The 26,660-nt window shown below is 41.6% G+C and overlaps 1 protein-coding gene across 5 annotated transcripts; it reads left to right on the top strand.

The window, feature by feature from the left end:
• Positions 1–452: 452 nt before the first annotated feature.
• On the top strand, positions 453–26,523 carry SLC16A4 (solute carrier family 16 member 4). 5 transcript variants are annotated; one of them, XM_073896175.1, is made up of 10 exons: positions 453–556; positions 876–918; positions 2,102–2,200; positions 8,390–8,522; positions 9,545–9,688; positions 9,859–10,020; positions 11,423–11,908; positions 13,873–14,084; positions 15,276–15,369; positions 26,387–26,523. In XM_073896175.1, the coding sequence occupies exons 3-10, from the start codon at positions 2,114–2,116 to the stop codon at positions 26,509–26,511; spliced, it is 1,443 nt and encodes a 480-aa protein (XP_073752276.1). In that variant the 5' UTR covers positions 453–556; positions 876–918; positions 2,102–2,113; the 3' UTR covers positions 26,512–26,523. The 5 variants fall into 5 exon arrangements, with proteins under 5 accessions (XP_073752276.1, XP_073752275.1, XP_025728161.2 ...); XM_073896174.1 differs by lacking the exon at positions 453–556 and adding an exon at positions 26,192–26,289 and having other exon boundaries at positions 772–918; positions 26,387–26,491; XM_025872376.2 differs by lacking the exon at positions 453–556 and having other exon boundaries at positions 772–918.
• The last annotated feature ends 137 nt before the right edge of the window (positions 26,524–26,660 follow it).

Consider the following 26,660-nt stretch of genomic DNA (forward strand, 5'->3'; position numbering starts at 1 on the left):
CTCAAGCTCCGTGGGCTGGGTGGGGACCTGCGTCCCTTGCTCCTTGCTCCTGGGGGCAGGGGGCGGGGAGAGGTCTCCTTCCTTTGTTCCCTCTTCTGATACCAGAACTGTTAAAAGATAAACTGAAGCATATTAAATAAATAGGTTAAGAGTTTATTTGAGGAAAAATCTATTCAAATCAGGTAGTGTCAGGTCAGAAGGATTTAGCAGCACTCCATCGACCGAGCTCAGGGAGAGGCTTTCACAGAGAAAAAGGTGGAAGCAAAGCAAGGAAGTTTTTGGTGTTTGTTTGTTTTAAGATAGTTTATTTATTGATTTTTGGTAGGCCCTATGCCTGCCATGGGGCTGGAACTCGGGACTCTGATATCAAGAGTCACATGCTCTCCTTACTGAGGCAGCCAGGCGCCCCAGCAAGGAAGTTGTTGATATAGTTTAAAGCCTAGTTCCTTGTGATGAGTTGTCCTTACCATTTTAATTTGGTATCTTTGTGGCATTGACGGGGCTTAGATTTGGGTTTGCTTGCAGAAACCACCCTGGGCCTTAAAGCCACCTCTGTGTAAGGGCTTCCTTGTTGAATTAACTTAACCATAGTTCCCAAAAGGATTTTCTACTTGGTTTACTCCGATGCTTGCTTCTGAGCCTATGGTGAAAAATTCTACTTTCTGAGTCTGGATGGGTGGAGGGAGGGCCTGTGATGATGTCAAATCACAGCGTTTCCTCCACCCCTCAGGAAGTTAAAGTCCACTGGCAGGAGTGACCACATTGGCTCCAACCACACCGACTTAGAATGTTCGCTTGTGTTCACAGTGCAGCTGAATGAAATGCCTTAAAAAGAAGAGTAACTTTGTCGAAAATCCTATACTTTTTCTTCCCAGATTGCCTCATCCGTGGATTCCTTTACTGAAGACCACATCAAAGGTAAAATAAAGACGGGATGGTGTGTTGGGGTTGGTTTTCTGCAATGTTTTGAATGACCGGCATCTTCCCCCAGCCCCCCACCCCCCTCCCCTGGCCTGCTCACCTGACAGCCTGCCCTGTCCAGGAAGCAACAGCCTGCCTGCCAACCTGACGGAGGGAAATAAAGAATGCTGCATGCTTTCCTCCGGACATTTACATTTCTCTTTGCTATTTCTCTATTTTTTTTTTTTTTTTTTTTTTTTGCTGAACCACTTGTGAGAAAACAGCAGGTTCTATGATATCTCGCTCCTGAGTGCTTGCTAGCATGCAGCTCCCGAGACCAAGAACATGGTCCTAGCAGAACAAGACTACGACCACATGGTCTACTAGAAAGTCCAGAATTCAGATTTCCCCAAGTGATCTCCTAAAGTCCTTTACGACTTGTTTCCTGGTCCAGGATTCATTCGAGGAGCGGTCATGACATTTTTGTTGTCACATCTATTTAGTTAGTCCCTTAGAATATTTTCATTTTAGCAATTGCTTTGTAAAGGGAATTCCTAAACCCGAGGCTTCTCCTCCCTTCCTTGTTTCTCTAAAGTCAAGAGCTCACCCAGAGAACCAGAGGGTGATGCACAACTTCCCCTGGGATGTGGCTTGCAGACCAAGGCCACGGAGGCCAGTGCTAAGAGCGGCCACCTTACAGTGAGATCAGGCTTTGTAGTTAATTCCTTTGCAATTCCTGCCTGAAATAAACGGAATGGTCATCTTTCAGATGCCATTCAGATCTCTGTAATGGCTTTGACGTCCATCGAATCATGGCTTTTCATTAACTTTTTCTCACCTCTCCCATGGTTCTGCCTGGATTGTGATTATGGAATAAACAGGGATAGGGAGACATAGTCAGGCTGACTTTATATGTAACTATGGACATGCCCCAGGATAACTGTCAAAGCCATCTGGACTTGCCAGGGGAAGCTAGGCAGCAGGCCTCCAGAAAAATCCCCAAAGATGGTACAAAACCCTGCTTGCATTTTTGAGGTTGAGATCAGAGCCTGTAAACAATTTAGAAATGAGGAAATCATCCATTTTTAAAGGGGTGGGCTAAAAAAAATTACAAAGGGTTTTATAGCACAGAGAAAAATAAAGTTTAAAAGTTTAGATGAGTTTCTTGTCAACTGAATCAACTGTCTTGGTATTGTCACAGAGACCAACCATCATGATGCAGAGGGCAGGGAAGGCCCGACCTTACACTAAAGCCCTGGACGGAGGTTGGGGATGGATTATTGTATTTCATTTCTTCCTGGTAAGAATTTACTTTCCCCTTTTCTACTGCCCAAAAGAGGGCTCCTCTGGAGAAAGGCTCGGAGCAAAGCCAGGAACTGCCAATAGTTCCCAAAGTCAGTGGCCCACTCTGAACTCAGAAGTTGAAAATGTCCTCCTTGAGTGAAAGACAGTGTTTCCCGACAGTCCCCTCCTCGCTGCCGTCCCAAAACCTACAGAATGTTCCAGCCACCAGCAGCAGCTCCACCCTGGCTGCATGGCAATTAGGATGCATAGATAATCATACATTTAAGCACCCCAGAAGTAGCAGTGGGAGGTGCTAAAAAGTGCTGTTGGGTGGGTTCCCAGCTCAGCCCAGCATACACATGGCAGCAACCTCCCTCTCTCCTAGGGGATGGGGACATTTTCTCTCTGTCCTGCCTACTGTCCACTTCCCAACCCATCCTCACAACCGTAACTTATGCTAGAATTAGGCCCAGTGTGAATTTCTGATATGTCTGGAAAGGGAGAGAAGTATGTGGATTCTGAAACTGGAGACTGATTTTTCTCCTTCATCTGTAAGCAACTGGACTGGGCACTCCATTTCCTAATTAACTTTTCCCTCATCCTCCCAGAGGCTCTTAAGGTGGTTGTGAGACAGTGGTGAACTGAAATGTCAGCATGGCCATTCTAGAATACTGGTGAGTCCCATCCCAGCTGTGCCCCAAACAAGCCTGTAACAGTGGCACCGGCTCCCACATTCCGCATAAGTGTTCCCAGATCAGTTAACTTTGAGACGGACTCATGAAGACACCCTATCCCTCCTGTCTTCCTCCCCTGCTCCGCCCTACAGTAAGAAGCTCACAAAGACAGGACTGCGGGTATTGGTGACTACTAATAATCCTGCAGTCCACAATGTGATACAAGAGCTCCATAAACAGGACAATGGGAAAACATCATACCTCCTCCTCCCTAGTGACAGAGGACGGGAAAGTAGCGTCCCAGGTCCTCAGGCAGGATTTATGTAATACAAATCTCCTAACCGGAGGACTATTTGTTAAACATTAGCTTCCTGACCAAAGAATGTATACTCACTTTTTTTTCTCCCAGAAATGTTACTAATAAGGAAGCTAAGGATGTCCTAAGTCTGAAAGCCCTCCCCAAATCACAGGCTTTGCAGAACTAGCATCACTGGTGAGGGTCTCCAGATCTCCCACCTTTCTCCCCCGTAACGAGCCTTACTTTTTTGACATTCTCCTCTGGGGAGAGAAGTTATTTGCCAACATAGTTGCTGGTAAGAAAGACGCCTAATAACCAGATTATTAAACAATGTTCAGTGTTCCACTTTTCTGGGTTCAACAGTGCTGATGAAAGCACAAAAGAATATACTGAGTCCTCAAGTGTTAATAATTAACTCCAGCTAAGTGACTGCAGTGGTATGTGGATACTTATAGGACTATGGTTTTCTGTCTGCATGAGTTACAAGTATATTTTTCTACAATAGATGAGTTTCTAAAAAGATGAGTGAAAAATCCTGGAGCATGTGGCTAGTGCAACTGAGAAACTACATTATGGGGGGAGTGCTGAAACACTGTAATTTAGTGAAACAACTAAACAAAACAAGGTGCTGGAGTGTGCAATATATTCATACAAACACCCTCAGGGGCACATTCAAGTCAGGTGTGAACTCCGTACCCCTTTCCCTAATCCTGACCTCACACCCTGGGACCCCCGTGTCCCTCCATACACAACCATGCACACTTAATTTGAAAGGTTACTTAAAAATAAAATCTTCAAAAAGAGTAAAAGTTTATTTTTTTTTAAAAGATTTTATTTATTTGACAGAAAGAGAGAGCATAAGCAGGGGAGAGGGAGAAGGAGGCTATGGGGCTTGATCCCAGGGGCTCAATGCCAGGACCCTGGGATCATGACCTGAGCCAAAGGCAGACACTTAACTGACTGAGCCACCCAGGTGTCTCAAAAGAGTAAGTTTTTTAAAAAGGACTCATTCCAACTTACCACACTTTGTAACTATATATTTGCATGAGTTTTGTTTTTTTGTTTTTTTTTTTCCTGTATTCAGTCTCTCACTGGCGTGAGTGTCCCATGATGGCGGGTACCATGTCTCACCACCATTTGCTCACCATTGTAAGACCAGCCCCTCAGAGTAAACAGCCTGGCACATCGTAGGCACTCAATAAATACCTGTTGGTGGATGGGTAGGATGGATGGAGGGATGGATGAACTGACTGATGGACACACTTATGAATAAAGCAAGTGATTATGATGAGATTGGAGATGGGTAGGGGCCTGTTTAAAACACTGGTTCTTATCCTGAGGCTGAGGAGCTAATGAAAAAAAGCAAGCAAGGGAAAGGATGGGATCAGATGTGTATTTCAGGAAAATAGCTCTGCCTGCAGGGTGGATGATGATTGGCAGGGGATAGGCCTGGAAGCATGGAGATCCACTGGATGGGTGTTGTGATCATCCAGGTGAGCAAAAAAGGCCCTAAATTAAAGCAATAGCAGTGAGGATGGAGAAAATACAGGTCCGTGCAATAGGGAGGAGACAGACCTATAAAATTTAGACAGGAACAGAGTATCAGGATGAAAGGGAGTCAAGGAGTCCTGGGTTGTTGGCTTGGGCAACTTGGAGGATAATGCATCACTCACTGAGTTGGAGGACACAAGAAGGGAAGAACATCTGAAGATGCTTGGATGGCTTAATCCTGGGCAGGGACCGTGGGTCCTGTGATGTAAGCAGTAATGTGTTCAGCAGCCCACGCGCAGGTGGAACACGGGATCTCGTACTGAAATCTGTGCGTCATCGGCATACACTGGTTGGCTGGAACCAACAGGCTGGATGGGGAAAATCGCCAGGGAGGGGGAGAAGAGAGCAACTCAGCAGAAGCCTGGGGAAAACTGATGTTAGGGGTCGGGTGGCGAGTAGCCCACGGAGGAAACTAAGAAGCAGTGGGAGATGCGGGGATGCAGCATCACAGAAGCAAAGGCAGAAATGTCCAGGAGTTAAGGGCAATGAACAGATGCTGCCTTGAGGTGAAATGCCACAGAACTGATGACGGGGTTTGTTCAGCAACAAGGAAGCTTCTGGTAGCTTTGCTGAGCATCCCTACAGTCAATGGTGGGATGTGAGGAAGCAGAGATAACCTAACAGTCTGTTCTCTAGTTTGTGTAGTCCAGGAAGGAAGAGCTGCGGTGATAAGAGAGAGAGACCCCGAGTAGAAAGAAGTTGTTGTTAAACAATTACCCCATCATTTCTGACTAAGCCTGATGCTATCAAAAGGGGCCCCTTTGGCTGATCCAGCCCCCTTTCCCAAGACAATATTCTAATGAGTGACCTGGTGAGGGAGCTCTTACTGTGTATGAGTGTTTGTGTGTGTGTGTGTGTGTGTGTGTGTGTGTGTGTGTGTGTGTGTGTGTGTGTGTGTGTGTGTGTGTGTGTGTGTCTGGGGTGCTCTTAAAGATACTTTATACTTAGGGGTGCCTGGGTGGCTCAGTTGTTAAGCATCTGCCTTTGGCTCAGGTCATGATCCCAGGGCCCTGGGATTGAGCCCCGTATTGGGCTCCCTGCTCTGCGAGAAGCCTGCTTCTCCCTCTTCCACTCACCCTGCTTGTGTTTCTTCTCTTGCTGTCTCTGTCAAATAAATAAATAAAATCTTAAAAAAAAAAAAGTTGTCTTTAAAAAAATATATACTTAAAGATATTTAAGAAAATAAGGGGGCTGGGTCAGCCACAGGAGAACTTCTAGGGGCTTTTATTTTGGGGTGAGCCCATTTACAATGTCTGAGGTAGACTCTGGAACAGGACTGAAACCCGCCTACCTTAGTCGAAAGCCAGGATGAAGTAATGAAGTAGCAGAATGTAGATGTACCTAGTCTGCTTGGATAACTAAGGGAAAATTCAGATCTTGGGAAAAAGAGTTTTGATATCGGAGTCAAAATAGAAACAAAGTTGGAAGGTTACAAGTTAAGGGAGGGAGGCAGAGCTGATGCAAACGCTGTGTCCTTGGCTTTCTTGACACACAGTGGAAAGCACAGACCCACTTATCACAGACAAGTCCTATCCACTCACTGCTGCTATGCCCAGACATCAAGGACAGACCAAAGAGGAGAGGTCCTAAACGGGGGAGGGGGGGTGGGGAAGGACACAAGAAAGGAGAGGTCAGTCAGCACTATCTAGACACCAGCATGGAACCATGTTCACAGAAAAAAGGGAATGAAATTTTACAGAATGATGATGCCTCATTGTGGTGTCCCTTGCTCATGAGAGGCTGCAATCACCACTCTGCATTCCGAACTGAGAAAAACAAGTGGGGGCCGCCTGTGGTTTGCTATGCTCTCTAGCTTCATTTCCTGATAGAAGCAACTCTGAGGAACAGGAGGATTATAAATTGCCTGAACAAGGGCCTGATAAAATGTCTTTTTCACTTGTGAATGTAGAGCCCAGGTGTCCGTGGCATTGTTCACTCTGAATAAGGACAATTTTGTTGCTACTATCAAATCAAAATGGGAAAAGTACATTAAGGGACCCCCTTCTCACCACGCCCAACGTTTGCAACCTCGGAGCACCACTGGTTCTTAGTCCCTTACTCCAGACAAGAAATACTACTAGTTTGAAACAAGAGTCAAATGAAGGGGATTGAGGAGGAAGCTGTTGGTTACGTAGCACGCGGGGGCGGAGGGAAAGGGAGGCCTAAGGGGCAGTAGGTCTCCGACGTGCGTGAGCAAGTGGATGGTCCCAACGAACGGAGAAATGAAAAGACTAGGTGAGGGGTAAGGGAAGAAGGGTCTAATTTCGGATGGGTTGACCTGAGTTAGATACGGTGGTCACACAAACGAGTCTGAAGCTCTTGAGAAAGCAGAATGGTTACGCAAGGTAACAAAATCAGTTAACAGTTTGAGTCTTAAGGGCTATCCTTTACCTGAACTTTCTCAATCTTCAGTTCTATGAGTGTAACATTTCCTTTATCTTCACTTTACAAAAAAGAAAGCTTAACTTCTGTGAAGTGTTTGCCCAAAGTCACACCTCATAGGATGTGGAGCCAGGATTCAGGCCAAGGCAGGCTGACCGCAGAACAGCACTTGTAACCATGACATTATGAATACGTGGGTGGTAACTTAAACCTCAAGTGAATGATTGTCTACAGACCAGTTATCGAGTGAGATGAGTGAACGACAGGGGGTAATACTTACCAGGCAGACAGAGAAAGTGGAATTGGTGAAAGGAAGCCCCAGGTCTGTGGCTGGTCAGTGAAGGGTGGCCAGGTTGAAAGCAGAGAAAGTGGCCTTGGAAAGCTAAGGCCACCGAAAAAAAGAAAGGGGAAGCTTGAAAGCACCTGGAGACAGAGAGTGCACGCGGCTCCCGTGCTAAGTGCCTACAGACCCTGGCCCGGTGGCCTCCCTTCAGGTTCCCCCTGCTGACCCCTGCTCTTCACTGACCCAGGGTAATGGGAATTCTAGGAAACAAATGTTAATAGGCCACAGAAAGAAACGTGACCTCAAAAGGGATATTCCTCCTGGTGGAAGGGAGAAGGGTGGTGCTGGCAAGGAGGGTTAGTTGGGACAAAAGAAACGGATGGGGCATATAACCAACCATAAGCTGACCCTCCAGCCTGTTTACCCTTGCTGTTCTGGCATAAATTAATAGTGTTCCTTTCCGCCCTCAAGTATTTCCATTTGGACGATATATGGCCTCCCTATTCATATATCAAGTGAGGAAGGGCACTCAGTTTAAAAGCAAAGTTAAAGCAAAGCTAATCTATGATCCGATGGGAACAATTCATCTTTTGGACCAACGTGCTTCTCTCACAAGAGTTAAATGCAATTAGCTGTCTTTAAGGGATGCGATTCCAACAGAACAGTACAGTGACTGGTCTGGAGTCAGTCTATCTGGGTTCAGATCTCACCTCTGGCACCCCCATCTTGAGCGACTTTTAATCTCTCTAAACCTCACTTTCCAAAAAAAAAAAAAAAAAATTGATTCCATAGTCTTGGAATGAGGATTAAAGGAAATGCTTTTGTGTCAAGTACCTAGACACTCCAAGAGGATGGCCGCCCCACAAAATACAAAATGTATAACATGGAACCAACAAACTGGTAAATAGCGGTGACCTGGGGCCAGGGGGGTAGGGTCATAAGAACGAGCGGCTGTAACCTTCTCTGTAATGGCTCACTCACCACCCGACTTGGACTCTTTGGTCTGCTTTGATTTAGGTAAACATGTTTGTGATGGGGATGATCAAGACGTTTGCAATTTTCTTTGTGGTTTTCCAAGAAGAACTTGGAAGCACCTCAGAGCAAACTGGTTGGATTGGATCCATCATGTCATCACTTCGTTTTTCTGCAGGTATAAAGCTGGCAATAAGCTTGCTGTCCAAGGAAAAGCACCACAAAGGGCAATCCCGAGAAGATTCATCTGTCAGTCATTTAAGACTGAAGCGTTGCTAAAACTCAGATTCATTAATAGGTAAAGCTTAGAAAAGTTAGACTTGAAGTGTTTAGCCTCTACTTGATTTGACAAAATCAGAAGAAATAGGGTTCAAAAAGAGCTTAAGAATCCAACTATTTAAGTCCATGATTCAATTTCTCACGCTTTGTTTCTTTCACAGTGCCTGAACACAGGTTCAGTGAGCCAGTCTCTCTGGGAAATCAGACCACAGGGTTCTTAAGCCCAACATCTAAGCATATTCAAAACAACACAGAGAACCAATTCCTCTTCCTTTGCTTCTGTTTGGGGCTAAAACATGATAGGGTAGATTAATGATCGAAACTTGTTCTAGTCAATCTCATTTTGTGTGTGTTTTTTTTTTAAAGATTTTATTTATTTATCTGACACAGAGTGCGAGAGCAGGAACAAAAGCAGGGGGAATGGGAGAGGGAGAAGCAGGCTTCCCGCGGAGCAGAGAGCCCAATGCGGGGCTCAATCCCAGGACGCTGGAATCATGACCTGAGCCGAAGGCAGGCGCTTAACGACTGAGCCACCCAGGCGCCCCTCTGGGTTTTTTTTTTTTTTTTTTTAAGGTTTTACTTATTTAAGTAATCTGTACACCAACGTGGAGCTCGAACTCATGACCCCGAGATCGAGTCACATGTTCTTCTGACTGAGCCAGCCAGGTGCCCCTTGTTTTGTGGTTTTATCAAACCTGCTTATTTACAATTCTCTTTAAAACAAACTCTTTTTCCAAAAAGCACAATAGTGTGGGCCTGGGAATATTATGAAACCCAATACAGACACCTTTCTAAAGGATATACAATACTCCAAAGTCAAGTCCTCTTGTTTTCCTTCAGTTGCTCATTTAAATTGCACATCAGAAGATAAGAAATGCCAGAGCGTATTTACCTGTACTTGCCTTTCTTCCTTTTTCTGAGGTCCCCTGGTTGCCATTACTTGTGACATAATTGGAGAGAAGGCTGCCTCCATTCTTGGGGTTTTCCTTGTTACTGGTGGATATCTGATCAGCAGCTGGGCTACTAACATTCCCTTTCTTTGTGTGACTATGGGACTTTTACCTGGTGAGTTCATGGTAAAAATAAGACTGTAAAAGATGGAACTAGCAACCTTCCCTTTTACTGTCTTATCCATGGGCCCAAAAGGCCTACTTAAATTATCTCAGTTCCAGGAGAGTATCTCATCTGGTACCAAGTCACTTCATGTGATTCCAAGCTACTGTTTTTCTTTTTAGGTTTGGGTTCTGCTTTCTTGTACCAAACAGCTGCTGTGGTAACTACCAAATACTTCAATAAACGATTAGCTCTTTCTACAGCCATTGCCCGTTCTGGGATGGGACTGACGTTTCTGATAGCACCTTTAACAAAAGTCCTGATAGATCTATATGACTGGAAAGGTAAGTCATTCTGTGTCTGAACCATCAACTCCACAAGGTATGTTCAGCTCTTTCCCTCTAATGAGTGTTAAGTGAAGACTTTTTGAGCCAAGGAAAAGATAAGCAGGATTTCTAAAGTAGAGTAAACCTGTGCCTCCCCTTCCTTGGAGAACACACAGCAGAAGACATGTTGAACTACTTGCAGGCTTCGCCACAGACCACCCAAGCAACTCAGACTTCACATGGTTCAGGTCTGAGGGGATGGAGGCCATTCTGTGAAGCTGGCAAAACACCTTGCAGGGAAAGTGATACTCCTGAGGACACATGGATTCCCTCCTCCTCTTCTACCACTAAAGCACTCACTTTTCAAATACTCTCTTAAGAAAAAATTCCACATTAAAAAATACCTCATCCAGGGGCGCCTGGGTGGCTCAGTTGGTTAAAAAATACCTCATCCATCTGACTAAAATAGACCGAGAAAAAGAAGGGCATAAACAGAGCATTATGTTCCTTAATCTTTTATATACCATCATCTATAAATTTTTCACAAACAAATGAAAACCATTCACTCCACAATTTTCTTTGTGCCTGACCTAAAACATTCGGATTAAAATAATCTTAAATTACTGGGAAAATATACATATATGTACATGTACATATATAGGAATATATACAAACCTATTTCTACCTACAGAGCCTTTCTGTTGACGCTTTCCTTTCCCAAGTGAAAAACTACCAGTGGTTTCATGGTAAACAGAACCAGCTGGCAAATCTGTAAGACAGGACAGCAGAATCTACAGCCAATTCCATCTCTGAAAGCACCACACACAACCCACAGCTTTGGTCAGACCACGCTGAAACCAAGCAACTACTCAGCTTCCAAGGCAAGACTGGCGTCTGTCTTCTTTCAAGGAAATTAAAAATGGCATGAGATGAAAGGCTGGCCCCTCTCCTAAGGCAGTTTGCAAATGACTCTCATCATCTAACTCTAGAATTCTGTATTTTCTATCCTTAAATCTATATCCCCACTTCAGGATATCTTAAATCCCTATTTAAAACACACCGTAATTTTCTAACATTTCAAATATCCACCCCCCATGCCCCCCCCCCCAAAATTTTTTTTCCTCTCGCACAAATAACATTCTCTCCTTCCACGTCATCTCCTGGTGCAGCTTTCTGGTTTTCTATTTTCAAAGGACGCCCTGTTTTCACAAGGATCCAGTGGTGTGTAGGGCTAAAAATGAAGTCAGCAGATTTAGATACTTCAGTTAAATTTAGGGGACAAAGTAGTGTTTTCAGGAATCACTGCATTGTGACTGAATATATTTGTGGTGGGGCCCCTTCTGAGCCTAAGAACACAGAGTATTGTGAAATGAGAGGGGTCATTTTTAACCTAACTTCTCACTTTCTCTCCACCATTTAGGTGCCCTTATACTACTTGCAGGGATCACACTGAATTTGGTGCCTACTAGTATGCTCCTAAGACCCATCCATATCAAAAGTGAGAACAATTCTGATATTAAAAGTAAAGGCAGCGGCTTATCTGCAAGTAATCCAGGGGCAGTGGGTGCGACAGAAACGTCATCCTGCAATGAGACACAAGAAGCCACCATCAGGGACAGTGCTATGCAAAAGGCCGGACAACCTGGTACAAGTTTAACAGTCTCACAAAACAGAGAGTTCAACAACGAGCCTAACAGGGACAGTTATGAGAAAGAGGCTATTTCACGGAGCTGTAAACAAAAACTCTGTGACCCCTTCCTTTTAAAAAATCCTTTCTTCTACATATTTACCTGGTCTTTTCTCCTCAGTCAGTTGGCATATTTCATCCCTACTTTTCACCTGGTGGCCAGAGCCAGAACACTGGGGATTGACATCCTGGATGCCTCCTTCCTCGTTTCTGTAGCTGGTAAGAAAGCATACTTCAAACTCAAAAGGAAAGATAAATTTTACAAAAATTTATTCGATTTTATAAAAAACTAAAGAAAAACAATTTTTTAAAAAAAGGAGTTATGGGAGGGCCAGGAAAAAGGAAGTCTTTTGAGGCTGGTGGGAGCACCAGGCATGTCCCTTCACAGACCTCTGTCACTGCACCTTGCACACAGGAGCTCTGTACCAGACAGCGGCCCCTAAGCAAGTCTTGTTCATTTTCATGTCAGTGTCTGTCTGACACAGTACACATTACTTATTGCATAAATACTTGATTTTAAAAAGTTGGCAACAGCCACCTCCAGGAAGCAGGAAAATCATAGGCAGATATCGGTTCTAGAGCTTAGACTTCCTGGGTTCATGTTTTGTTCTGTATTTCCTAGCTGTAGGACCTTGGGCAAGTTACTCATGTTCTCTGTGCCTCAATTTCCTCATCTGTAATACAGGGATAATACTACCTATCCTCAAAAGGTTATCAGGATTAAATGAGCAATGCATGTGGAGTTTAGAATAGTGCCTGGCCCATCATAAGCATTCAGTAATGTTCTATTAGTATGGGTAGCTAAGTATTTTTCCCCTTGCACTCATAGTAAGACAGATAAATATGCCTGTTAAGGTCATGCACTAATGGACTGGGCATCATTTTTTTTTTAAATTAGAATATTAAGTTAAAAATGGAAACTATCATTTTAGTTGAGTATTTATAAAAATGTAAGGAAGCAAAATGCTTAATTCAAAAGAGGTGGATTCTCTCAATGGACAAAATAGCCTAAAAAAATGACATGGAATGGGACTATTCTAAATATGTGGAAATTCTATGTAGCTTGATGTTAACTTTTCTCTCCCTAATTTCTTGAAAAGACTGCTTACACAGTCCTTACAAAACTGACTATACGCCATTCCAACTGCAAAGACACCGCACTTCAGTCAACTAAAGCTTGTGTACACAAGAAAAAGATACACAGCTGAACTGCTTTTTTTATTAAAATGTCCAGTAGTCATCAATTAGATCAGATTAGGCTATGCAATGGGACCAAAGAACATAACAAAAAGTTTCCATATGTATCCTAGGAAGTAACTGTAAAAATAGAAATAGTATGCATTTTCTGCCCCCCACCCTTTTTTGTGAAGCAATTTAGGAAGAATTTACAGTACAAAGCAACTGTAGCTCATGCTACTCTTGGTGAAAATGTTCTATTATTTAACAGCTACAGTAGTTTATAATCAATAAAAAATAAGAATATTCTGTTCTCATGAAAGAAAAATATGATTCTCAAATTTTATTCAAGTTTACACCATAGCTCCAATGTTCAAAACGAGCACACATTTCCAGATTTCCTACTTATTTCCAAAAAAGGCAAAACAAAACAACAAACAAAACAGATTTCCTACCTATTTCCAAGCATAATAACCTTTAGAGGAGCACTTAATTACCAAAACCTCATGTACAACCATAAGAAAGAGTCCCAACATCTATTTTTTTTTTCAACGTAAGACTTTATTATTTATAATGTCCAGTCTTCCACCATCTTACTCCCCAGCACACTGCCCAGAGGGTCTACCAGTCTTTTACAACGCTCACTCCCTCACCTGCAGGACCTCTTTGAGGAAGGCCTCCTGAGCGCTGGGGTCTCTGTAACCAGGGATTCCGTTAGGTGGTACAAGCTTTCCAAACCCGATGAGGAAAAGAAAAACAAAACACCTGAGGGGTCTTCTACCCAACTCTGGAGGAGTCTTTTTTGACATTGTATTAGATGTATTTGGAGTCATTAAATAAATGATTGAATCTAATGACAGACAGATGAGACCATTTTTTGCTCCTATGTCCTCACCTCAGGAAGAAGTCGTATTACTCAGGAAAAGAGGTCTTATGCAGTTACACTTTCCAAAGGGGCTAGGGAAACGGAATTCGGATTTCATAAGGTCTTCTCAATCTTGTTCCAGGTATCACTGAGGCAGTTAGTCAGATAATCTCTGGATGGGTTGCTGATCAAAACTGGATCAAGAAGTATCACTACCACAAGTCTTACCTCATCCTCTGCGGCATCACTAACCTCCTTGCTCCTCTGGCGACCACATTTCCATTACTTATGACCTATACCATCTTCTTTGCCATTTTCTCTGGTGGTTACCTGGCAATGGTACTTCCTGTACTGGTGAGTAGACATACTCATTAACACTGTTAGACCATTTAGAAAAAAGCACGTATTAATAATAACCTCCCCAAAGAGATTACCTATTTTGTGTTAATTTTTATAATTAAAAAAAATCGTATGCAAGGCCTCCAAAACCCTGTAGCTGTATCCTGTCCAGTTTTCATCTTACCTTTGGGGGAGGAATGGTGAGAGAACATATATGAGACAAAAAAGAAATGAAAGCAAAAAAGGGGATCAGCAGGATTTCACTTTGTTTCTCAGTCCCCCAAAAGGTTAGGTTTGTGTTTACTTGTTTCCTTCAGCTCCAGAAATTTCTTTGGCTCCTTCTAAGACACCACCTTGAGGAGTTCCTTGAGAGAAAAAGGGACTTCCTGACCAGCGTGGCTTCTCTCTTAAGACTAGTTCTATGTACTTTTTTTTTTTTTTAAGATTTTATTTTATTATTTATTTTAGAGAGAGAGAATGAGAGATAGAGAGCACAAGAGGGAAGAGGGTCAGAGGGAGAAGCAGACTCCCCGCAGAGCAGGGAGCCTGATGTGGGACTCGATCCCGGGACTCCAGGATCATGACCTGAGCTGAAGGCAGTTGCCCAACCAACTGAGCCACCCAGGCGCCCAGTTCTATGTACTTTAATAGGGACATCGTTCATTTCCTCTCTACTTTTACCCTAAATTGACTTAAAGTCCTGGGCCCAAAGGAATGGAAATACACAAATACTTCATGGATTCTTCTGGCCTGATATCAATATTCGCGTAAGGGCTGTAGGATATTATATGCTTATGTAAAAACCAAACTTTCTAAAGCTGAAATCAACCTGGAAAAATTGACTTCTTACAACCAATGGCTGGTATTTAGCCATAGGTGGATTTGAGAATACCACTGTCAGTTCAGAATGTAAATACCATTTCCTAATAGAGAAGAGTCGTGAGGATCAGGGAAGAAAGGTACCCCTGAGTTGTCTCAAAGATTTAAAATAAGAAGCCTCATGTTCCTTACTAATAAAATGAAAACACTGCCTGCCTGGCACAATAACTCTTCCTTGTTTGCCTCAGCGCTTGTAGAATATCAAGGCAAAAGGCCAACCAAATCACCTCAGAAGTCAATCGTTCATAATATTTATCTCCTGGTAGGCACAGGTCTCTACAGAGTTTCACCTTCAATATGGCTAACACTGGATTCTAATCCCTACAGGTTGATCTGTCTGGGAATTCTAGAGTACACGGGTTCTTGGGACTTGCCGGTTTCTTTGCTGGGATGGCTGTCCTTTCTGGACCACCTATAGCAGGTAACAGCTTAGCTATATTTTGAGCAAACTTCAATAGCTAAAAGAAAATGCTGATCCTTTATGAATGGTAATATGCAATGACAGTATCAGGTTAAAAGCCTGATGAGATCTCTGCTGTTCTACGCTCACTTTGACATCCCATCACCAATGCAGGAGAATCTGAGGATTCACTGAACAGATAGTAAGAGGTTAATTAAGCAGCTTCTTAGAGTATCTTGGGAGTCTCAGAGCAGGGACTGTGTGTATATCTACTTGCCTAGGGAGACAATCCAGAGTTTTAGAAGATTCTCAAAGACTGATGATGCCTTAAACAAACCAACCACTAGCATCTTTTAGTTGAGCAGGAGTCATTACAGAGCTTGAAGGCTGCCTGACCCCTCTGCTTTTCAGATGTGCTACTACACAGCTTGTCCAGGCTTCCCAGCATCTCTGATTTTCCAAGAGGGATGATGGAGGCCCTTCATACTCTATCTGGTCCGAAGGTGGAAGGATACTTGGCCTACAGGCCAGAATCTCTGTGGAGAGGATGTGTGGGGCCCGCCACTGGTGAATATTAAATACAAGCACAGGAAAAATTGGGGGAGTTCTGATATTTAAGCTAGCTTTAAGACTAAAGCATTGTTTTGCATGCAGGTTTAACTTAAATGGACATTCCGTGCTTGCTGAACATTTAATCCAAGACTCTCAAAAGACTCTCAAAAGAAATATTTCGAGGGAACAGACTTAAACTTTAGTATTTTACACACTACAGGTTCTCAATGTTTAAATGTCTAAATTACTACAGCATTTCCAATCATCCACAAAAATGTATTCAGCCTAAAACTTCCTTTTACTTCCTTCAGTCCTGAAGTGAAACAGAAAAAATTACAATCTTGCCTATCTTTGTTTAAAAACTAAGTACTATTTAGGTTTGCACCTAAATATAAGACCTAGAAAAGGCAAACAGCAAAAGGGAAAGTATAAAATTCATAACAAAAATTATTATTGGATGGAAAAAAAACACACCATTATCTGAGGTTCAATTTAGGTGTATCACTTCTAAAGGAAAAGTTTATACAAATATACAACCAACTCCTACTTGTGTTTATGAGCCCACCTCTGCCCATGTGGTCTAGCTCAGCCTACACCTCACACCTGGAAAAGCAGGCTCAAATTTTAAAGTCAGGCCCAGACTGTGACGTAGGGGCTGGTAACAGGAGACTAACACCAGATGTGCTTAGCAGAGCAGCTCTACGGCTGGTGCCCAGGTCTGCGAGCTAGAAAAAACAGAACTCAAATATAGCTTGCCGATGCATTTTCTCAGTCTTGACCCTTCTTCAATGGCCATCCCCGTGATGCCTTGAAACTTTCCAAGCCTATTAGGCCCAAAATATAGGGAGGTAACAAATACCAGGGCACAGGGTATCTTATTCAAAAGATAAAAACGTGTAACGTTTAGAGATTTCAAGTTTTGTATGTTTTTATATATATCTTAAAATGTTATTTTAAAAATTATTTCAGAGAGAGAGAGAGAGAGAGAGCGCACGTGTGCACGAGTGAGGGCAGGAGGGGCAGAGGGAGAGGGAGAAGCAGGCTCCCCGCTGAGTGTGGAGCACTAAGCGGGGCTCAAACCCAGGACCCTGGGATCATGACCAGAGCTGAAGGCAGACCCTTAAACAGACTGAGCCATCCAGGCGCCCCTACATCTTAAAATGTTTAAAGAGTTCAATACATGAGAAGACAAGGCAAGTTTTGTGAGGACTATTACTCTAAAGGGAAGAACTACAGATGGGTGTGTGGGTATTGAATCAATTTGTTGGGTCATGATCTTTTAAATTTTTTTAATGAAAAAGAACAGATGAGGGGTGCCTGGGTAGCTCAGTCGGCTGAGTGTCCAACTCTTGGTTTCAGCTCAGGTCATGATCTCAGGGTCCTGGGATCAAGCCCCGTGTCAGGCTCCGTGCTCAGCATGGAGTCTGCTTAAGTTTCTTTTTCCTTCTGTCCCTCCCCGCTGTGCTCGATCTCTCTCTCTCTCTCTCTCTCTCAAAAATAAATAAATAAATCTTATTAGGAAAAGAAAAATAGACTACAACAGAACAGATTAAAAAACACTGTGCATCGCTTTATTTTAAATGTTTAGTTCATACATACACACACACACCCCTATGTCACATAAAATATATGTGATGTAAAACACATTTCTTATGGTCAGTGAGTCAAAAAAATTTACAAGCCTTTTATTACCCAACATCCACAATACCCTAGCACTATATGTGAGGATAAGGAGAGCTCATGAAAGAATTTTTACCTACCAATTCTGAGAATATTATCTAGGCGATCATTATTTTATAAATTCTACAAAATAGTCAAAGGAAGTGATAAGGCTGTTGCTGATAGCCTATATATAGATTTTTAGTCTAGGAGTTGCTCACGGTATCTTAAACAAGATTAAAATAATACAAAATTCAGTTAAATTTCCTTCTCTATACCTTGATCTCTCATTGACTGCAACGCTGTGCTAAGCATCTTATTAAAGGGAGAAACTTCAGTAAAGTCCTTACTCATGTAAGCCATTCCTCTGTGAAACAACAAAGAGAATTTTACAAAGGCCATTAGACTTGTTCCTAACTTTTGACTCCAGCAGCAAGGACCAAAGAAACATCAAAGATGTTGATTTACAGATTCACTCAGCTCTCAACAGGTATGGGCAGTCACTTTATCATCTTCAGTTTTAACTAAATCAAAAGGCTTACTGGTTATAAAGTATTACATTCTCAACCAAACTTAAGATTTTCCGAATGTAGGAGATGCTCATTTTGTACTTACCTAGATCTGTTATTATCAAATCGCAGAAGTTGAAATTCCTACAAAACATTACAGGCATTTTAAAATTAGGAATCTAGCAAACAGTAAAATTTTTCACAATAACCCTCAGTTAACACTAAAAAGTGTAACATCAATTACATTAACAGTATTTTTCTCCTTCCTGCATAGAAATGAAAAAGAAAAACAAGTTAGTCCTATATACAGCATGTTTTTTTAAAGACTTTCTTTATTTGACAGAGAGAGACACAGCGAGAGGGAACACAAGCAGGGGAGAGGGAGAAGCAGGCTTCCCGCCGAGCAGGGAGCCCGATGTGGGGCTCAATTCCAGGACCCTGGGACCGTAACAGGAGCCAAAGGTAGACACTTAACGATTCAGCCACCCAGGTGCTCCCCTATACAGCATATTTTAATAATTCAAGGAAAGAAAAGAAAAAAAAAAGGCATAAGAAACCCAAAGGAATCATATGATTGAGTTTTTAAAAAATAATTTTTCTTTTAAAAATTATAAATAGAGGGGCACCTGGGTGGCTCAGTCATTAGGTGTCTGCCTTCGGCTCGGGTCATGGTCCCAGGGTCCTGGGATCGAGCCCCACATCGGGCTCCCTGCTCAGCGGGGAGCCTGCTTCTCCCTCTCCCACTCCCCCCCTGCTTGTGTTCCCTCTCTCACTGTGTCTCTGTCAAAAAGATAAATAAAATCTTAAAAAAAAAAAAGGTCAATAGAGCACATGGGCAAGAAAATTATTTATACACCTTCATTAACTCTGAATATGATAAGAAACATAGTAGCAACAAAATGTATCAGATCTCGAATGAAAATGACAGGGACTGAAATGGAAAAAAGTGAAAAATTATTCCCCATACACACAGAGCTTCTTCCACCCCACAGCCCCTGCTATTCCTTTCTAACACTCCATGACAAATTCAGTGTTAGTTAATAACAGGATCTGCTTTAGATTCGGACAGTTTTTTAGGATTGTTCTAGGTTTCCTGACCTAGGGTGGTCAACAGACCTAAGTGCAGGCCAAATGTCACTGCTCATCCAAACCCAAGTGCTATTTTTTGCTGGTGGATGGCATCCAGCGCTACAAATTGGCCCAGATGGAAGCCTTAGAAGGTTGTAGAAAAATAAAAAGTACTGATATTTTAAAACCTTATATTTCTAATTAATCTCTGTTAACAAAAATGAACCTGCAAAAAGCAATATAAATACAAAATTCATGCCTTAAGCAAACAAAGCATATAATCATACTCACCAACATATAAGTAGGAATGTGAAATTTCTAATCTTGTATCCAAGGCATTTGATATGTGAGCCCAAAAATGCTAAAGGCTCAGTTTCACTTAAAAATAAAACCACCAAGGTTTTATCAGCTGCCTATAAAATAAAACTGAATATGCAGTTCCCCTCTTTTCCACATACCCTACCCATTGCCAACTGATGAATGCCTATATTATGTGAATACATATATTTTATACATATTTAAACCAATTACAAGTATAATCTGAAAACTCTCTTAAACCACCCTCAATAATTATTTGATAACTCGGAATTCATTCAATAATTATCAAGCAACTTATTAGCATAGCACTCACCCAGCTGCTATGGGGAACACAGAAAAGACAAGTTATTCTCTCATATTCTCTTAGAGTTCTTCCATAGAACCTTGGGTCATGGCACAGCACTGTCATACACTGCCGGAAATTAATACCAAGGACAATAGTCTAGAACCTGTAAATTTAGAATTATTAGAATGTACATTCTTTCTCTACTTCATTAATTGAAAATTTGGTTAAGTCACTATAACTTGGTTATTGTGAAAACTGGTTAACTCTGTTTTACCTTTTTTTTTTAGTTTAATTTAAATTCAATTAATTAACATATAGTATGTTATTAGTTTCAGAGATAGAGTTCAGTGATTTATCACCCAATGCTCATTACATCACATGCCCTTCTTAATGCCCATCACCCCTTTACCCCACCCCCCATCACCCCTTCCCCTCCAGCAACTCTCAGTTTGCTCCCTATGGTTAAGAGTCTCTTATGGTTTGTCTCCTTCTCTGATTTCATCTTATTTTATTTTTCCCTCCCCTCTTCCCCTATGCTCCACTGTTTTATTTCTTAAATCCCACATATGAGTGAAATCATATAACTGTCTTTCTCTGATTGACTTATTTCGCTAAGCATAATACCCTCTAGTTCCATCTACGCGGTCACAAATGATAAGATTTCATTTTTTCGATGGCTAAGTAATATTCTGTTACACACACACACACACACACACACACACACACACACACACATATTCTGCTTTACCTTTAAATGAAGACATCCTGAGCTGTGGTATAGTAAAAATGACCTTAAAAAATACTGAAGCTTCACTCAATCAAGTAGTTATTTCACAAAAGTGGTTTTTTCAACAAACTCAAGGAAAGCCATTTCTAACAGTGAACAACTATAAGCTAGTTCTACTCCAGAGTAAGTTAAATAGTTCCTAAAGGAGAAGTACGTCTCTCTCTTGCTATTATTTGTCAACTTCACACCTCATCAGAAATACCATGGAAGGAAACTGGTAATTTTACACTAACTCTTCATCTGTGTTTTACAAGAGCAGACAATGGCTAAAATGGAAATTCATCCATCTAAGCTTGTATCTTTCCCATTAATCCAGATAAAGTCATCTCCTCATGAAATGGTCACTCCCTCTCTCTATTCTATCCTCATTTCAGATACAACATGAAACAGATACTCCACCTGTTCCTCACTCCATCTTTTAGCAACCATGCCCTCTACAGTTTTATCATCTTGGCCAATCGGCTGAAAACTTCTCTATGACCTGAAATTTTATTTGGAAAACAAATCAAACAACTCAACCTTTTGATTTGCGATAAACCCACTTTGGAGGCTGGGGTGGGCAGAGATAAGTCAGAAGGCAGAGTAGAGTTCTCTGTCCTCTAAATCCTGAGGAATATATTATACCCTAAAGAATCAAAGGAAAATAATGCAGATCATTAATTACTCCGTGATTATTTTCCCCATAAACAATAAAGCCCCCAAGAACTGTAATTTATTCAGTATTCCTAAGACTGATGAATCCCTATAAAAACATCAAAAATAAAATCCAAATAGCTCTCGACTGTGGTTAAAAAGAGGGCAGGGGTGGAATAGTCTTTTCTTCACAAAGCCAAAAAAAAATCAAGCTTCAAAATCCTAATACACAGCACAATACTTTTTTTTTTTTTTTTTAAGATTTTATTTATTTTTTCACAGAGAGAGAGAGACAGTGAGAGAGGGAACACAAGCAGGGGGAGTGGGAGAGGGAGAAGCACGCTTCCCCGCGGAGCAGGGAGCCCGATGCGGGGCTTGATCCCAGGACCCTGGGATGACCTGAGCCAAAGGCAGATGCTTAATGACTGAGCCACCCAGGCGCCCCCAGAGCACAATCCTTTTAATGAAACTCATAGCATAAAGCAAATACTTAAAGCCCTCATGGTAAATCTTACTTACATAGTGACTTGAGAGAGCACCTGTCTTAAAAGGCAATGAGGCTTGGGGCGCCTGGGTGGCTCAGTCGTTTGAGCAGCTGACTCCTGGTTTTGGCTCGGGTAGTGGTCTCGGGATGGTGGGATCAAGCTCCGCATGGGGTTCTGCGCTCAGAATCTGCTTGTCCCTCTCCCTGCTCCTCCCCCTGCTCTCTAATAAATTTTTTAAAAAACCTAAGAAAAAAAAGGCAATGAAGTTTAAATTTGCTAAACCATGTTTCCCAAGATTTTTCCCACCATAGCACATATAAAAAAAGTTTATAGAGCACACCAGAAGTAAAATGAAAAGGCTGCTAATAGCCAGCCGGTGGTTCCAGTGACTCCAGGGATGACAAAAGATCATTGTCTCTGCATACCTTGGAAGTCTGCCCAACAGCTGGAAGTTCTGGTTCAACACCCGCTAGTCAATTACAGAATTTTCAACCACTAATTTGAATTAGCATCAAGGAACTTGGGAATTAAGGGCCTTATGGGTATATTTCAAGTTTTAACAGGATGACCAATAATATACTTACAGTAGTAATCCTAATAAAAAGGATTCCTGGGACAGCTGGGTGGCTCAGTCAGTTAAGCATCCGACTCTTGATTTCGGCTCAGGTGATTATCTTGGGGTCATGGGATCAAACCCTGCGTCAGGCTTCATATTCAGCATGGAGTCTGCTTGAGTTTCTCTCCCTCTGGCCCTCCCCCTGCTCAAGTGTCCTCTCTCTTAAAATAAATAAATTAATGAAAAAAGAAAAAGGATTCATAACTCAGCTCAACAATCTAGTTCTGAGATATCAGGGGTACTATTTAATTATTTATTAAGGATTTTTATTTATTTATTTGACACACAGAGAGAGAGTGAACACGAGCAGGGGGAGCAGCAGGTAGATGGAGAGGGAGAAGCAGGCTCCCCACTGAGCAGGGAGCCCGATGTGGGGCTGGATCCCAGGACCGTGGGATCATCACCTGAGCCGATGGCAGATGCTTAACCAACTGAGCCACCCAGGTGCCCCAGAGGTACTTTTCAGACAGGATGTTACACTCATTTTTAAATATATATGCCTTTGCCCAAAAAATGATGCAGAAGAGTTTAAAAGTGTTGACATCTAAAAAAATTTAGAACCCTATATTAAATATCGAGTTTGACAGACTATAAAAAAAACTCATTTGCAAAACTGTTTATGGAAGCTGAGCCCTACCTTCTTAGTTGTTTTAAATTATCAAAGGAAATATTATTAGACATTCCTGCTTAAAATAAGGGTTACAGCCATAGACACAGGAAAATAATTTGGACTGCAATTTTATTGTAAGACTTGATTGGGTCACGCTATGATGAGTTATGCTTAAGGGAAGCCAATGAATCTGCACGATGAACATGCATCTCAGATGAATCTGGGGTAGGTAGTCTGTAAGCACTGAGGAAATGCTTACAGGGCACTTGAGCTTAGGCAGTCTGTACCAGCTGCCAGTGTACTACTCCTCAGACTGTGGGCTACATACAGTAACACTCAGCATGGAGTGGACACTTAGATGGATGCACACGCTTCTGGATTATGGCTGGTATATTATCTTGTCTTTCTCTGTCATTCACAACGCTTTTGCTATGACCACAAAGGAACACTGTCTTTTGAATGTCAACTTAGCTGTTTACATTTAAAGTCGTTAGAATATGATAGGTTCTCAACTACCAACCATCATTTCTTTTAAAAATATACATGCAGGAGCCTTAAACTGTTTAGGGTTGAAAGTGCATTTGTAAACAGATTTTCCATACTGTTACCAAAAAAGCACAGAGATCTAATAAAATCAGACCAAATATACAGTCTTTTACGGTGGTGGAAAAAGGCTGATTATTCTAACCAAATACAGTAGATGTTTCAATACTAATGAAGCTCTGAATTTAACTTACTTAGTAGCCACGTAAATTTAAAGCTTATGACAGCTAATACTTTCACAAAACAGTCAATAATATGAAATAGCCCTACATCCTACATTTCACTCACATTTGCGAATTTTATAAATATAAAACTAAATACTCAACTACACATGATTAACCTACTGAATGGCAACTGGATCTTAGAAATAGAATTTTTAAAATTTACTAATATCTCAGTTATCAAGTATGAATAAGAGGAACAAATGTTTTATTTAAACAAAATTTTTTTTTTATTTTTATTTACTTGAGAGAGAAGCATGAGCAGGGAGCCCGATGCGGGGCTTGATCCCAGGACCTAGAGATCATGACCTGAGCTGGAAGCAGATGCCCAAGTGACTGAGCCACCTACATGCCCCAAGAGAAACAGATTTAAAACTAATTATTTCATTAAATGTTGTATGGAAATACATGGAGAGTTCTAAAATATGCTAGATAATTACCTGCCCTGGCAAGAAAATATATTAAATATATTTTAATCTTTCAGAAACATTTTGACTTTAAAATGTGTATGTGATGGGGCGCCTGGGTGGCTCAGAAGGTTAAACGTATGCCTTCGGCTCAGGTCATGATCTCAGGGTCCTGGGATTGAGCCCCGCATCGGGCTCCCTGCTTGGCAGAGAGCCTGCTTCCCCCTCTCCCTCTACTGTTCCCCCTGCTTGTGCTCTCTCGCTCTGTCAAATAAATACATAAAATCTTAAAAAAAAAATGTGTATGTGAAATCAAAGGCTTATTACCAGTTTTCTAGGATTTATAGAGATCACCACCACCCATTTCCACTATTTTTACCTACACCCTCCTGGGTTTTTGGCAGCACAATCTACTTCCTTATCTAAAAATTACTAGTCTTTTCCTGAGCATTACTTCTAATATCTCTATCTTACAATTCGATACATCTCCTGTACTGGTGGGACTAAAGCAAGAATGACAAGGGACAGGAAAGGGTGCTGGTGCTTTCTATACTTCCTCCTTTCTAGAAATTTGAGACTGTCACCTACCTACCTCTTTGATATCTAAAGGGCAATCACAATCAACATAATACAAAGACTTGTCCTGGTCAGTTTCTCTCCACTTTTTTGCTTAACTCCAAGAAACATTTGAGGTCATTGATCCAACAAGGAGTTAACAGGTAAAAAGCAAGTTAAAGTCAGCTGAATTTAAGAGGCTATATTCATTCATTCCATCAAGAACAGGAAACATAAAGCTAATGAAGCAAACAAAAAAACTGAATGTCTATATCAGAACCAAATAAAAAAAAAACAAAGGACAGGAGATAAAGACATACACAATCAGACCAAAAAGAGAAGAGGGTATATGCTACCCATTCATTCAGTGAGAAATCATGTTCCAAAATATAAATGAAAAGATACAACATAAGCTCCATGAGGGCAAATATTTCCATCTGTTTCATTCACAGATATACCCCCAGTACCTAGAAGTGTGTTGGCAGATAGGACCAAAACTTCTTTGAATAAACGATCAGAAGAACAGCTTTAACTTTTTAAGGTATTTTAGGATTAAAAACCAATTTGCATCTACAAACATAATATGCATATAATACTTTAGAAAAGAGGTTCTTAAGAGTGTGGTCAGTGGATGCCTGGAAGTCCTAAGACCTTTTTACAAAGCCTCAGAGGTCAAAACTATCACAATAATACTAAGACGTTATTTGCCATTTCACAAGGCTAACTTGTACAACTACGTTTAAGCCAATTCCTTGCACAAATATTCTTTGCCACCATACACTCACAGGTTTTTAAGAAAAGTGTTTCATTTAAAAAGTTCTGGTATGTGCCAGTAGCCAAATGATTCTGTGGACCCACTCATTCTTGCTTTAAAAGTTTAAAATTTTTTTAAAATTTTAAAATTTTTTAAAACTTTAAAATTTTCATTTCAGGGGGACTTATAATCATCATTTAACCGATCTAAGTAGTCACTTTTTTTTTTCCTTAAAGATTTCATGTATTCATTTGTCCAAGAGAGAGGGAGAGGGAGAGAACATAAGCAGGGAGAGTGGCAGGCAGAGGGAGAAGCAGGCTCCCTGCTGAACAAGGAGCCCCACGTGGGACTTGATCCCAGGACCCTGGGATCATGACCTGAGCCGAAGGCAGACACAACCGACTGAGCCACCCAGGCATCCCAAGTAGTCACTTCCTTTTCACATGCTCTCACAGCCTCCTGAAACTTCCCTTCATAGCCCTTATGACATATGTAAGTCATGTAGTTAATACCCAACTCCCCATGAAACTGCACAGTCTGTGAGGGCAGGGAGCACATCTGTTTTGGCTCATTACCATTCTCTCCTCCAACAACTAGCACACTGTTGGGAACGTAATAAGTACCGAAACTGTTCAGTGAGGGGGAAAAAAGATAATCAATACTCTTTTTTCTTTGGAAAATAGTAGTAATTCACAATTATTTTTTTTGTAAGAACAGTGGCTTTCTAATAAGATTCATCGTAAAATCAGGGGCACTGATTATACGTCCCTAATTTTCCCCAATTTCCACTGTAAGACTGCAGATGAGTTCTGAGTCTATGATGACTTTTTCCCCCCACAGGGTCAAGTCCTTAACTCAGGTGCAAGAGATTTAACTTCATCAATAGAAAATAAGGCAAGCAGCTAGACTAACTTCCTAATGGGTCACAATACATACTAGTAAGTACAGGAGGCTCCTCCCCTCGATGCAGTTGATGGCTGAGAATTACTACCTGAAAGGTCTGCTTCACTAACACAGACCACTCCTTCCTTCCAGGCTGGTTATATGATCACACCCGGACATACACCGGCTCCTTCTACTTCTCTGGCATATGCTTTCTCCTCTCTTCAGTTTCCCTGTTCTTTGTACCGCTGGCTGAGAGATGGAAAAACAGAGCCTGACCAGAAAGGAAAAGGACTGCAATCAAGCAAGAGCTTAACAAAACACAATCTAAACTAAGAAGTCACTGGAAACAAAAGCTTGGAAGAAACCAGTTTCCTCATTTGTAAAATGAGAAGGCAAACCAGATAATTTTTAAGGTTCTTTTTTG

This window comes from Callorhinus ursinus, unplaced genomic scaffold, assembly GCF_003265705.2.
Source record: "Callorhinus ursinus isolate GAN/ISIS: 27379988/994484 unplaced genomic scaffold, GSC_fseal_2.0 scaffold9, whole genome shotgun sequence".
Classification (NCBI taxonomy): domain Eukaryota; kingdom Metazoa; phylum Chordata; class Mammalia; order Carnivora; family Otariidae; genus Callorhinus; species Callorhinus ursinus.

What these genes read in the sequence shown, in the direction of transcription:
- SLC16A4 (XM_025872376.2), top strand. Translation starts at nt 817, where the DNA reads ATGAAATGCCTTAAAAAGAAGAGTAACTTTGTCGAAAATCCTATACTT. An exon ending in ATCACTTCGTTTTTCTGCAG is followed by an intron (nt 8,523 to 9,544) that starts GTATAAAGCTGG and finishes CCTTTTTCTGAG; the next exon opens with GTCCCCTGGTTGCCATTACT. An exon ending in AGATCTATATGACTGGAAAG is followed by an intron (nt 10,021 to 11,422) that starts GTAAGTCATTCT and finishes TCCACCATTTAG; the next exon opens with GTGCCCTTATACTACTTGCA.